The sequence below is a fragment of the Danio rerio genome, chromosome 19, assembly GCF_052040795.2.
Source record: "Danio rerio strain M-AB ecotype USA chromosome 19, GRCz13ab, whole genome shotgun sequence".
NCBI classification, from domain to species: Eukaryota; Metazoa; Chordata; class Actinopteri; order Cypriniformes; family Danionidae; genus Danio; species Danio rerio.
Genome location: NC_141039.2, coordinates 32,060,605 through 32,075,000, shown reverse-complemented (window position 1 = coordinate 32,075,000; position 14,396 = coordinate 32,060,605). Strand labels below are relative to the sequence as shown.

At 41.9% G+C, this 14,396-nt stretch overlaps 1 protein-coding gene and 1 long non-coding RNA gene across 5 annotated transcripts; one reads left to right on the top strand and one right to left on the bottom strand.

The window, feature by feature from the left end:
- Positions 1-4,572: 4,572 nt before the first annotated feature.
- LOC141379130 (uncharacterized) lies at positions 4,573-6,234 on the top strand. Its single transcript, XR_015516961.1, has 2 exons — positions 4,573-4,930; positions 5,003-6,234. It is a non-coding gene; the product is annotated as an uncharacterized LOC141379130 (long non-coding RNA).
- A 999-nt stretch (positions 6,235-7,233) lies between these two features.
- On the bottom strand, positions 7,234-14,082 carry LOC147832588 (uncharacterized). 4 transcript variants are annotated; one of them, XR_015516851.1, is made up of 7 exons: positions 14,004-14,082; positions 13,778-13,899; positions 9,257-9,340; positions 9,082-9,136; positions 8,907-8,982; positions 8,656-8,832; positions 7,234-8,124 (listed from the first exon to the last, which is right to left on the bottom strand). XR_015516851.1 is itself a non-coding variant. In XM_087295844.1 (6 exons), the coding sequence occupies exon 1, from the start codon at positions 12,445-12,447 to the stop codon at positions 10,498-10,500; it is 1,950 nt and encodes a 649-aa protein (XP_087151970.1). In that variant the 5' UTR covers positions 12,448-13,135; the 3' UTR covers positions 7,234-8,124; positions 8,656-8,832; positions 8,907-8,982; positions 9,082-9,136; positions 9,257-9,340; positions 9,585-10,497. The 4 variants fall into 4 exon arrangements, 1 of the variants encoding a protein (XP_087151970.1); XR_015516853.1 differs by lacking the exons at positions 13,778-13,899; positions 14,004-14,082 and adding an exon at positions 13,558-13,717; XR_015516852.1 differs by lacking the exons at positions 13,778-13,899; positions 14,004-14,082 and adding an exon at positions 10,085-10,255.
- Positions 14,083-14,396: the final 314 nt, after the last annotated feature.

Below are 14,396 nucleotides of genomic sequence, written 5' to 3'. Positions count from 1 at the left end.
GTTTGTTCATTCATTTGTTCATTCGATCATTTGTTAATCTGTTTATTCATTAATTTATTCTCCTTTTCATTGTTTATTTTTAGTCTGAAAATAAGCAAATGCAAGTATTTTTCTCTGAAAAAATGAGAATTGATTCCTTAATGGACCCAGGAATCATTACGCTGACTTGCAATCAGAGACTGCATCATTACAGCCCTTATGGTTTCCATCTTTACATCAGTATCTGCTGTTTTTCCTCTGATCTCAGACTGGAAATCTGCTATAAAAAGCTGCTCCTCCTGGGGCTGGCTTTTTTACCGCAGCAGCAACAGCAACAGCCGCTGGGTTTCTCTGGTGGCCACTGGTGCAGAGCGGACTGCACCTGCCCTCCACACAGCCCGCATCTGCTCCCAGCCTCCAAACCCAAGCATTGACTGCCAGACGAACACATACAAGAGGAGCATGATGTGCCCAAAGCACTCTAACCTTCCCTTTTTCCACCCTTCAACCGAAGATTGAGACTGAAGGAGAACAGACACATGTCACAAGGTCTGGGTGTGCATGTCCTGACTGTTTCTTTTTGCCAGAAGCTTTGTTGGAGAAAAAGCACAGTGTTCCTCTTAAGAAAAGGAATGGAAAAGCCCTGCAGGATGATGTTCTCTTTTTCCTTCCATTTCTGTGTCTTTCTCTTTCAACCTCGGTCCTCCTATATAACCTCTTTTTTTATTGAAAACTCACTCTAAGTGATGGGCCAAATGAATGGACCCGCTATATTGTGAAAGTCAGATAGGATACAGTTTGTCTTTTCATAAGTGGATGCTCTTGAAAAGATGACCCTGAATCATCTTTGTCTGGAGGTCATTACTTCAAAACACATTATGGTCTTCTTTTGAACATTTTTTTCAGTCCTGGCTTTATCAACAAAGGGTCACTGGAAAAAGCATGCCTCTTTTTATATTACTGCTAAAAATTGTTGCATATATATATATGTATATATATATATATATATATATATATATATATATATATATATATATATATATATATATATATATATATTAGTGCTGTCAATTGATTAAAAAAATTAACTAATTAATCGCACCTTTTTAAAAAAATTAATAGCGATTAATCGCGTTAAAATACTGAAACTTGTAATTTTGGCTATTCAAATGTAAAATTAATGTAAACGCAAGACAAAAACTATTTAAATTCAAAATATAATTAGACACCAATACTAGATTTTAAAATGATTAAGATTATACTGTTATTAAAATTCTACCGTGTAGCCTAAGCAGTGATTTTATTACCTTAAAGGAACACCGAGTCACGAAATGCGGAGGATTTTCTTTTTTGTTCGCCATGCGGTATCAACTTACAACAGAAGTTGAAAGTTAAAAATGAAACACCCGAAATTGGATGAAACTCTGGAGAGCCTGGTGATGCGACTAATTGTTTTATACTGAAACTTGCCTTCAAAAAGTGCTTCCTTTGTCTTATCCACATTTCTTGCATGTTGAGCACGTCCACCACAACAGGAAGTAAAAAAAATCTGCAACTGCGTTAATTGCATTATTTTTTTTTACACGTTAATTATTTAAAATTAATCGCATGCATTATATATATATATATATATATATATATATATATATATATATATATATATATATATATATATATATATATATATATATATATATATTAAGGGTATCACGATTTCGATTTTAATCGAAAATCGATCGAAATTTATGCTCGATTTCGATTATCGAATCAAAAAATAGAATCGTCGATGCTGCCACGCCCCCACGTCAGCTTGGCTTTCCAAGCGGGAAAAAACACGCTTGTTGAAGTGCTTGTTAAACTGTGCAGATGCAGGAGACCCGTCGACAGAGCTTAAACCTTCAGGGCTCGACAATAAGGACTGCCCGATAGCCCGGAGCCAGCGTGCGAGACGCTCGGGCCAGTGTACAGTGCTGCCTCTCACATAGACGTTTGTTTCGGAATCTGTCTCGTTTCCCCCGTTAGTTTGTTTGGCATATATCCAGCAGTTGCGCTCGCATCCGCGCCAAATCAGTCCGAGATCCCCTGAATGAGACGGCCTCTGCCCTACTGAGCGGATCGATTATAGTGAGAAAACAAAACAATGCAACGAACTAACGACCCAGGCTATATCACAGTGTATTATGATCGTGTAATAGCCATATATACGGCTATATGAAGAGAGAATGATGAGCAGGGCGAGATGTCATTCTTACCGGTAAATGCGAAAGTGAAAGCATGCTGAAATATTACTGAGAGCTGTTTATCCAGCCTGATCTCGGTTTATCCGTCAAAATTGACCGAAATTACTATCTGTTAATTTTTCCATATTTTAATCGTATAATATGTTGTATTAGGCCTGTCCAAGGCTGCAATTATTTCATCATAAATACAAATTGTGAAATGTTGCACTATAAAATAACTGTTCAAAAGTAGTTTATCATTTAATTTATTCATTTACTCCAGTGATTTTAAAGATGAAATTTCAGCTTCATTACTCCAGTCACATGATCCTTCAGAAATCACTAATATTAATTATTATTATATTTATTAATGGTAATAGTAATAAAAGCAATAATGTCTGGAGTAATAATTTTATTTGAAACTACATACAATAACAAAGTAGTTATTTAAAATTTTGATAAATATTTAACAATTTAACATTTTTAATAATAAATTAATTAATAATAATTAATAATAAATGTAGCCTTGTTGAACTGAATAAGTTTTCTTAAAAACATTTAAAAAATTACTGTAAATATACATACAGTGGAAGTCAGAATTATTAGCCCCCTTTGTTGTTTTTTTCTTTTTAAAATAATTCCTAAATTATGTTTAACAGAGCAAGGAAATGTTGATAGTATGTCTGATAATATTTTTTCCTCTGAACAAAGTCTTATTTGTTTTATTTTGGCTAGAATAAAAGCAGTTCTAAATTTTTTATGAACTATTTTAAGGTCAAATTTATTAGCCCCTTAGGCTAATTGTTTTTCAGACTGTCTCCAGAACAAACCATCGTTATACAATAACTTGCCTAATTACCCTAGCCTGCCTGGTTAACCTAATTAACCTTGTTAAGACTGCTTCAATCTTTTACTTTCACACTAGTACTTAGTCATTTTAGCAAACACCTCAGATACTGTTGGCTGGTTCCTGTTGGTTGTGCACCTTTTTTTACCGACGCCATAATAACGACACAGATCACTGCCTATTCACAAGAAAAAAGTGATTGACAGGTGGTAATTATGTGTGTAACTTGCCTTTATTCATTTACTGTATGATTTGTTTATGGGTAAAACAAAGACCATACAGGTCAGGTAGTTTAAACTGTAGGCTACAAATAATTCACTGCAGTCTTCATCTGAAAATGAAAAAATGTTGATGAATGGGTCAGGACAGAGAACCTTGGGAGCAGAGTGAAGTCAATTGCATGAGTCATAATGAACATCACCCAAGCAACGCATCAGTCTCAAGTGCCAAAAAAGACCTCTGGAATGATAAAAAAAGAGAAATGACTGCAATGAAGGATGAGAGATGATCAGGCCTTGGACACTTAATGTTGCTATTTTGTGTATGAGGTTGCCACTTTTCTTAACTTTCTGTTTATTTATTTTATAATGAATGCCTGCATTAAAGTGCAAGCTTACCCTCAAAAAATGAAATAATATTATTAATTACTCATGTTGTTCCAAATTCTTGAAAACTTTGCTTATCTTTGGAACCAAATTAAAATATGTTTAGTTGAAATCTGACTGCTCTCTTTATCCTCCATTGACAGCAAGGTTCCCAATTCAATTGTTCGGAAACGTACCAAAAACATCCTCAAAACAGTTCATGTGTCTTCAGTGGTATAACTGAAATATTTTTAAACATAATTCAACAGTTTGTTCTCCTACAAGCAGATAAACAACGTCATAAGGCTCTAATATTAAGCTAGATTTAGGTCATGACGTCAGGTGACCAAAATCCCATGTAAGCCCATGTAAGCTTCTAAAAACAATGTTATTTCATCGTCCAATAACAACGTGAAATGACACTGATGTTTGGTTTATTTTAGGTTGTGTGGGAAAGTGGCCAAACATCTTAAACCAACATCATGTTGACATCAAATACTTTATCAGGCAACAAAAAAATCCAGCATCTGATAGATGTTACAGTGGTAATGTCCACACAACGTCAAGCTGTAACATCATTAGACATTGATACTTAGCTGATTTTAAGTTGGACATTGACGTCGGCCTGACGTTGGGTTCTGACATCAACCCGATTTTCATTTTCAAGCATAATGCAACGTCAATCTGACATGTTTACATGTTTACATGCCTGCTAGGCTGTCAGTATAGGGTGTGGATATACATCACTGCACACTTGTCATGGTTGTCAGGTGCTTGCGCTCTGTCTATTCATGTTTGTTGTTGTCATGTGTGTTTGTGTTGTAGCCTTCCATGTGCTCTGTTGCATGTTTTGTTTATATCACGTGATCAGTGGGACTAACCAGCAGTTTCAGCTGATGACACTTAGCACACCTATTTAAGAGCGGAAAGCAAGGACATCATTGTCAGTTCGTTTCACTGTTTTATGATCTCTCTGTGTCTTGTCAGGGTCTGCTTGTGCTGGCCTGATGTCTTGTTGTGGTTCCTGATTCTGCGACTATTTTCCAAGCTGCTATCGCACACTTTTAGCTTTGTTGTTGAACTTTTTATTGTTAAATTAACTTTCACTTGCACTTGGATCCATTTGACTTTGTGTCATTACAATAACGTGACAACACTACTCATGAATGAACGCTATATACTAACTAATGCTCTCAGATTTCATCTAAAATTTCTTCATTTGTGTTGCAAAGATGAACGAAGGTCTCAGGGGTTTGGAATGTTATGAAGATGAATAATAATAACATCATTTTAATTTTGGGGTGAGCTTTCCCTTTCAGTTTTTGCCAGTTCCCACCTCCCTTTCCTCTGATTTGTAAACTTTGTTTCATTAGTGTTGGAGCGACATGCTGTCAGAGAGCCATCTCTGCTCGAGGAAATTTGCCATGCTGACGAGCTGGAATGAGTTTTCTGCCATGGAAGCTTTAGGCTGAAGCTCTTGCCCATTGTCCTTTTTGAGTATGGATGGACAGATTGTGTCTATGAGGGCAAAGAGGGATCGGCACCAAAGCCTAAGGCCTGCTGCAATCCACCATGATGGAGAGGAGCAAGTAGGGTGAGGAAATGAGGAGCTGAACAACACTCTCATATACCACAGATGAGCTCTGGAAAAATCAAAAGAGAAGTGACGACAATAGGAGTTGAGAATGGATCAGACTTGGGACACTTTTGTGGCTTTTTAATGTTAGTGTGGCAGTTATTCATGGGACTGTGGCTTTACTTTTTGTTTTGTGGATATTTATTTTGTCTTTAAAACTTAAATTTTCTAAAATTTAAATTATTTTATTAAATACTCACCCTTAATTCGTTGTTTCAATACCTTGAGGACTTCATTCATCTTCAGAACACAAAATGCATTTTTTAGATTAAACAAAGAGCTCTCTGACTTCCCATAGACAGCAACAGCCTTGAGATGTTTAAAGTCCAGAAAAAAAAAAAAAAACATTGTCAAAATGCTCTATCAACGACTACAATCTATCTTAATTCAATCATACGGATCTCTGAAATAATATTGTGTGCACAAAAAAAAGCAAAACTACTTTGTTCACCAATGATTTCTCTTCCTCATCTGGTCATCAGTGTGTGCATTTACTGCAGGTAGCATGACATACTTTTGTTAGAGTGGGCCGCACAGCACACAACCATTGTATTGTCTGTAGCAAACACACACCAAGATCTACTGTGGCTGACAAGAGGACACACTATTCTACACCATTCATTCATGCTGTCCACACACAAATTGATTTAGCCAACATAACAATTTTAAGTAGATTAAACTCAAAAATATTTATTTGTATCACAAAAATTTCAACAATTTTGTTGTCTCAGCTCATTTTAAATGCGTAGTTTGAACAAGCAGCAAAAATACTTTTTGAGTGTAGGCATTAACATTTTAGGACCATTAATGTATATGGAGGAGGGAGCGCTCAGGTTTACTCTAAATTAATCTTAGAGTAATTGTGTTCAGATAATGAAAGAAGGTCTCTGGGGGTTTGAACAAGATGACCATGAGTAATAACAGAATGATAATTTTTTGGGTGAATAAACCTTTAAGTGTTAACTAGTTCCATGTCTCCCTCTTCCCTGAAATTTGAACTTTGCTACACAGACTCATTCTGATTACATACCCCTATATACATTTCTGGAGAGACCAAAATACATCACAGGAGCTACGTTTTTTTTAGCATTTTTTGTTTTTGCTAATTGCTGCTGTGTGTGTTTTGTCAGATCTCAAGTTTCTCTCGCAAGTGACATTTGTGCCTGCTGTGCTCGCGTAAATCCACCACTGTCGACTTACTGACTGACCAACCGACCGATACCTCACCCTCCCCCTTCCCTAAACCCAACCAATAGTGTTTTAAAAAGCACAGATTAGCCCGCCCAACTACTTTCCTAAACCCAACTAAAAAAGCAATCCAGAAAAAGAAAAGCCCTCGCAGTAGCCTGATTTTCACCACATTTTCAGATTTTACCACATTCTCACCCTGTTATTTACTTATTTGTTTTATTGTTTGGCTTTTGTTTTTGTCTTAGATGCTTTCTGGAACCGTTCTTCACCAGACTCAAACCCCATTGTTGCAGTCAACTCTGCTCTGTGTCTCAGGTCCGCGGTCGTACATGTCGAGCTACCAGACAAGCTTATAACAGCGGAAACGCTGTCCACAATGGAGGTAAGCGGTCAGCTGGTAAGCAAGTAAAGGAACAGCATCATACCACCCAGTAGTGTTCGTTTTAAAGATGAAATGCAACCAGTCGTAGCTCTGGCTACATAATTTGTGATCTCCAGAAATGTATATACACTCTCAGAAAAAAAGGTACAAAATTGTACCTTTTAGGGTACAAATGGCCCGTCACTGGGGTGGTACCCTTAAGGGTACAAATTTGTACCTCATTTTAAAGGTACAAAATTGTACCTTCTACATTTGTACCCTTTAAGGGACAATTTTGTACCCTAGACACTGAAGGTACAAAAATGTACCTTTTTATATTATATAGTATTTTCAGGGTACTGACCCAGGCATTTTGATCCTTTGGTGACTGCAAGCACAAATAAATAAATAAAATATTTTGGTTCACAGATGTCCATTTTTATTTATTAATGTAGAAATATTTCATTACAACTCACAACTGAATGTGTAAAGAAATAAAATTACACAGCAAGTATAAAGCAGACATGTAAAACAGTAAAAAGAACAATTTAGATAAGAATAAAAACTAAATAATCTACACTTAATACAAAGACCACAAGAATACTGTTTAAGATTTATAAACACATTACACAGGCTACATCAAGTACTGCACTTTATAAAGTTCAAAGTGTTTGTCTTTAGTCAGAATACTCGGTCATAATAAATAATTTGTCATCAACATTTTCTCTGAATTTCTGAATGAAGGCAATGTTTCTCTATAAATTGCTTCAACAGTGCAGAAAACCGAATACATCAGTAGCCTCTTCCTCAACATCAGTAGATTACTCCTCATCATCCTCAAGTGGAGTTGTAATTTGTTGTAACACAATATGTGTTTATGCTTTTGATAAACATGACATGTAAAGCACTCATATCTGGAAAATGTTCTTTGATAGTCATTAGGACCACAAGTTATTTAAAAATTTGCTTTATGCATGAATGATAGCAGTGTGCTGGATTAACTTGATGATTGTGATTATCCCAAGAGCATGTAGAGAAACAAAAAACAAGGTTGATCACTCTGGTAACTGGAGTAGATCGAGGCTCGTCACCGTCCACCGTTATTCAAAACATTCCACTGCAGAAACATCAAGGTGTTCTTCTAGTAAGATGGATATGTCAAAAATGTATATTCGTCCACATCATTAGCCCGGCCAATCGCAATCCCATCAACTCTGAAAACTGCCGTGACTCGTCTTGTTAACACAGTTGTCCAGTCGGTGGCCTCCTCCTGTACTTGAACTGTAGGATGTGGTGAAGATGGTTCACTGTAAATGACAAAGCAATAATTACATTCATATCAGTCACTCTATCACTGATGAAGAGAAAATCAACATGCATAGAAAGTGAAATAATTAATATTCACTGATTAAAAAAAAAAAAGTATCACAGATTAAAAGACTAATATAAATTTCATTCATTCATTCAATTTCTTTTCGGCTTAGTCCCTTTATTAATCTGGGGTTGCCACAGTGGAATGAACCACCAACTTATCCAGCATGTTTTATGCAGCAGATGCCCTTCTAGCTGCAACCCAGTATTACGAAACACACACACACACACACACACACACACACACACACACACACACACACACACACACACACACACACACACACACACACACACACACACACACACACACACACACACACACACACACACACACACACACACACACACACACACACACACACACACACACACACACACACACACACACACACACACACACACACACACACACACACACACACACACACACACACACACACACACACACACACACACACACTTACCAAATTCAGTTATAGCGCATGTCTTTATACTTGTGGGGAAACCGGAGCACTTGGAGGAAACCCTCACGAACACTGGAAGAATATGCAAACTCCTCACACAAATGCCAACTGACCCAGCCGAGGCTCGAACCAGCGACCTTCTTGCTGTAAGGTGACAGCACTACCCACTGCGTCATCCTAATATAAAGAATATCAAGCATTATAAAATGCATTTATCACAGCATATACTGAACAGAAAACAACATACGCACCCGAGCACAACGAAATGTTGAAGTGTCTCCCTTAACAAGGCTGGCAACATGAGAAGTGCTGCTGTAAAATCAATTCCTGGAACATAAAATGTGGCATACAAACAAATATGAAGGAATCCATCCAAAGCTAGAATTTAATAATATTAATCAAGTGGAGAAAGTTTAGAAAGAGTACCTTAGAGTCAGGTCCATAGCATTCTTCAGTTGATCTCTCATCTTTCAATGAAAACCTAGAAAATAATTTTAAACATGTGGGTGTACATTTATTGTTGTTTGTAAGTAAAAACCTACAAATTTAAAACAGTATGTAAGCCATTAAAACCATGGTATAGATAATGAGACATACTTACATCTTGTAACTGAGCCATGCTTTCATATGACATGCCTTCATTGCTCTGATGCTGTTAGGCTGCATTCTGTTGTTCAATCTTGTCCTGAAAAACAATTGGAAACTTCAAAAACTTCTGAAAAGCAATAAGATAAAGCAATAACTATTTATTTATTTTGAGATGTTAATAAAATAGGTAAAATAGCTCAAGGTACCAGTTTCAGAACAGATGAGACAAATTATTACATTAAAGAACAAAGTATAACTTAAAACGTCGATTTATACAACGTGGTATGTTAATAATTTTACATTAACATAAGTATAACGTTAAACGATAGTAAAGCACCAACTGTCACGATCCGGTAAAGGGAAAAAGGAGCAAGGACCCAAGCGCAGAGTGAAGTAGGATTTATTAATTAAAAAATAAAATAAAAGGCAAAATAAACAACCCCGAGGGGGAAAACACTTCTACAACAAACAATAAATCAAACAAACAAACAAACAAACTTGACTGGGCAGACACGACAAGGCAGGACTGGACACAGCAAGACAGGTAAACATCGACAACATATGATGACGAACTCGCAAAGGACTGAAAACATGAGGGGGATTATAAAGCAAAAAGTAAATTGACACACAGGTGAACATGACAAACTAATAATGGGTTAACAAGGAGGGTGGGACTAGACAATAGACGGGAGAGCGCATGACACAGAGAGACAATACAAGCCATGCGCTCACATAACACAACACTGAAGCACACGACAAAAGCACGTGACCACAATGTAAACACCGAGCCACGTGCTTTGACAAAAGACGCAAGACACGAGCACACGATGAATGAACTCACCATGCGCTCACATATGCAGCATGCATGCTTCATCCCAGCGCCGACCAAAACCGAAACCAACAAGACTGAGACGCTGGGAATGAAACACCATGCTGCTGACAGACGAAAACACAAACACGAGTACAAGAGCGCACGCGTCTGAGGGACGCAGAGCGCGCACGCGGCCGCGTCAAGCAGGAGCGCGCACACTCTGCGTACACCCACGACGGCGCGCGCGCACACAGAGACAGAAACAGGACCGGACACGAGTAGTGTCAGAGATCCGCCACCAAAACAAGAATTTACAAGATCAGAGTGGCAGAACCCTGACACTACCCCCCCCCAAAAGGGACGCCACCTGGCGTCCCTAAAGGGAACATCCAACAAGGTACAAGACAGACAAGAAACACCACAAGACAACAAAACAGGCAACATCAACAAACACAAGACAGGGAGGTGAACAGGCAAGACATGAAGGGGGGGAGGGAGGGGAGCCAAGTCAGACCCAACAAGACAAACAAGGGAGGGATGGGAGGGCAAAACCAGGGAGGATCAGGAGGGACAGTCCAGGACAGGTGCAATGGGTCAGGGACCCCGGCAGGGAACCAGGGTGGAGCCGGAGGATCAGTCCAGGGTGGCAGAGGCATGCTCCAAGGTGGAGCAGGAGGGACAACCCAAGGAGGATCGGCCTGGGATAGCAAGGCAGGAGGCCTGTAGGGAGCTGGCTGGGATGAAGGCCTGTGGGGAGCCGGCTGGTCTAGAGGCGACTTAACTAAAGCCGGCGGGGCTGAAGACCAGAGGGGAGCCGGCGGGGCTGAAGACCAGAGGGAAGCCGGAAGGGCTAGGAGCCGGGCTGGGACCGGCTGGGCAAGACGTCTGGGGTGCGCCGGCAGGGCAAAACGTCTGGTTGGGGCCGGCAGGGCAAGACGTCTGGTTGGGACCGGCAGGGCAAGGAGCCGGGCTGGGGCCGGCAGGGCTAGACGTCTGGTAGGTGCCGGCAGGGAAAGACGTCTGGTAGGTGCCGGCAGGGAAAGACATTTGGTAGGTGCCGGCAGGGCAAGGTGCCGGGCTGGAGCCGGCTGGGCAAGACGTCTGGGTGGTGCCGGCAGGGCAAGGAGCCGGGCTGGGGCCGGCAGGGCTTGACGTCTGGGTGGTGCCGGCAGGGAAAGGAGCCGGGCTGGGGCCAGCTGGGCAAGACGTCTGGGGTGCGCCGGCAGGGAAAGACGTCTGGTTGGGGCCGGCAGGGAAAGGGGCCGGGCTGGGGCCGGCAGGGCAAGGAGCCGGGCTGGGGCCGGCAGGGCTAGACGTCTGGGTGGTGCCGGCAGGGCAAGACGTCTGGGTGGTGCCGGCAGGGCAAGACGTCTGGGTGGTGCCGGCAGGGCAAGACGTCTGGGTGGTGCCGGCAGGGCAAGACGTCTGGGTGGTGCCGGCAGGGCAAGGAGCCGGACTGGGACCGGCACTGAGCTGCGCTCTGGGGCTGGAGCCGACACTGGAGGGCGCTCTGGGGCTGGAGCCGACACTGGAGGGCGCTCTGGGGCTGGAGCCGACACTGGAGGGCGCTCTGGGGCTGGAGCCGACACTGGAGGGCGCTCTGGGGCTGGAGCCGACACTGGAGGGCGCTCTGGGGCTGGAGCCGACACTGGAGGGCGCTCTGGGGCTGGAGCCGACACTGGAGGGCGCTCTGGGGCTGGAGCCGACACTGGAGGGCGCTCTGGGGCTGGAGCCGACACTGGAGGGCGCTCTGGGGCTGGAGCCGACACTGGAGGGCGCTCTGGGGCTGGAGCCGACACTGGAGGGCGCTCTGGGGCTGGAGCCGACACTGGAGGGCGCTCTGGGGCTGGAGCCGACACTGGAGGGCGCTCTGGGGCTGGAGCCGACACTGGAGGGCGCTCTGGGGCTGGAGCCGACACTGGAGAGCGCTCTGGGGCTGGAGCCGACACTGCAGCAGAGGTCTTCCTCTTTAACCTCCGCTTTTGAGTGCGGGTCAGCCCTTGCGGGCTGGACATGTGTTGGGAGGTGGCGCTGGTGTAAGGGATCCTCTTCTCTTGAAGGATCACTCTCTCCTTTAGCTGCAGAGCAGAGGGCAACAGAGAGCTGGGATTGGGATGTTCGCCATAAGCAGCCTGATGAACCAAATGCTCCACAAACTGATGGTAAGATAGCCCTCCCAATTTCAGCATCTGCTGGATATTGAGGGGCTTGTCGAGGGCATAGTTAAGGAGGTTCATCAGGGCTTGATCATTAAACCCCAGCCCCTCTGCTGCCACACAAAATCTAGCCGCAAAACTTTCCACCTTCATGCCACGTTGCCGCAGCGACTGCAGACTGATGAGCTGCAGTATGCGGCTGGAGAAGGGGCTGTCTTCACTCTGCTGGGTCCTCATTTTTGGCGAGTTCGTACTGTCACGATCCGGTAAAGGGAAAAAGGAGCAAGGACCCAAGCGCAGAGTGAAGTAGGATTTATTAATCAAAAAATAAAATAAAAGGCAAAATAAACAACCCCGAGGGGGAAAACACTTCTACAACAAACAATAAATCAAACAAACAAACAAACAAACTTGACTGGGCAGACACGACAAGGCAGGACTGGACACAGCAAGACAGGTAAACATCGACAACATATGATGACGAACTCGCAAAGGACTGAAAACATGAGGGGGATTATAAAGCAAAAAGTAAATTGACACACAGGTGAACATGACAAACTAATAATGGGTTAACAAGGAGGGTGGGACTAGACAATAGACGGGAGAGCGCATGACACAGAGAGACAATACAAGCCATGCGCTCACATAACACAACACTGAAGCACACGACAAAAGCACGTGACCACAATGTAAACACCGAGCCACGTGCTTTGACAAAAGACGCAAGACACGAGCACACGATGAATGAACTCACCATGCGCTCACATATGCAGCATGCATGCTTCATCCCAGCGCCGACCAAAACCGAAACCAACAAGACTGAGACGCTGGGAATGAAACACCATGCTGCTGACAGACGAAAACACAAACACGAGTACAAGAGCGCACGCGTCTGAGGGACGCAGAGCGCGCACGCGGCCGCGTCAAGCAGGAGCGCGCACACTCTGCGTACACCCACGACGGCGCGCGCGCACACAGAGACAGAAACAGGACCGGACACGAGTAGTGTCAGAGATCCGCCACCAAAACAAGAATTTACAAGATCAGAGTGGCAGAACCCTGACACAACAATTCTGGATATGAGAGTTTGTGGACACTCCTCAACATTAATGTAACTTAGACACTGAAACGAAAATATGTAGCATACACACGCCACGTTTGTAACGTGTTTGTAACTTATATAACCGTCTAAAATTACATTTCAGCGGTCAACCGTGGCTAGAAAATTGCCTCAAAATATAAAACATTATCGATAATTACAAATTTCCAGTATTAATAACAAAAGGTTTTATATCAAGGTATATGAAGACTTTAGTCGCGCGAGCTCCGGGCCACACCGCACATTACTCACGGCCTGATTCCGGTGCACGGATACGGCAGCGTCGGCTCGCTTCTGCCGCCGCAACTGGCCCGAGTGTATTTTGTTAATTGGGTTGCGATTATATTCCGCCGTGGCAACACTAATTAATAAATCAGTAACGTAACGTAAGATATAAGGCGCGAATACGTAACGTAGGCAATAAAGGGAACTGTTACACCGAGAAAACTAAAAGCATATAGTACTCACCGTCTATAACGTTATATCCCTCGGTGACTTCGATATCACATTGTAGTAACTTCTTTAATAAGCTGCAGAAATCTTAGCAAACTCCATCCTGCAGGCCAACATACACCAGGCAGTCCGGAGCACTTAAAGCGGGGGAAAGCCGAGACCCGAGAGTCAGACAAAATCAACAGAACACGGCTTCACATGTAAAAATGACACTGAAAATATATCTTTAATACATTCTTACCTGAAAAGTGTGGACTCCAAAATAGACTTTTCTTTGAAAAGCGTGCGAAGTTCTGTGTAAACAGCCAGCATACTCTACCGACCGCCTCAGTAACATACTATAACGTCTCAACAAGCCAAATTCTTAAAGAGACAGCAACATCACCACCTGTATGAAGATGCTGTCACTGCATGGTTCTTACTTCTTATTCTACATCACATATACTATAGGGTCTTAAACAGTAAGCAAAGACCAGTATTTACGTTTTAAATGATTAAAATTACATTCAATTATAAATTTAATTATTAACATTTTTGAGAAAAAATGTAATTTAAATACATGAAAAAAAAATTAATTATTAAAATATTTAATTCAATTTATTTATTTATTATATTTTTTAATGATGTATTTTAG

Coding starts and splice junctions, on each gene's coding strand:
- LOC147832588 (XM_087295844.1), bottom strand. CDS start 12,447: ATGAGGACCCAGCAGAGTGAAGACAGCCCCTTCTCCAGCCGCATACTG.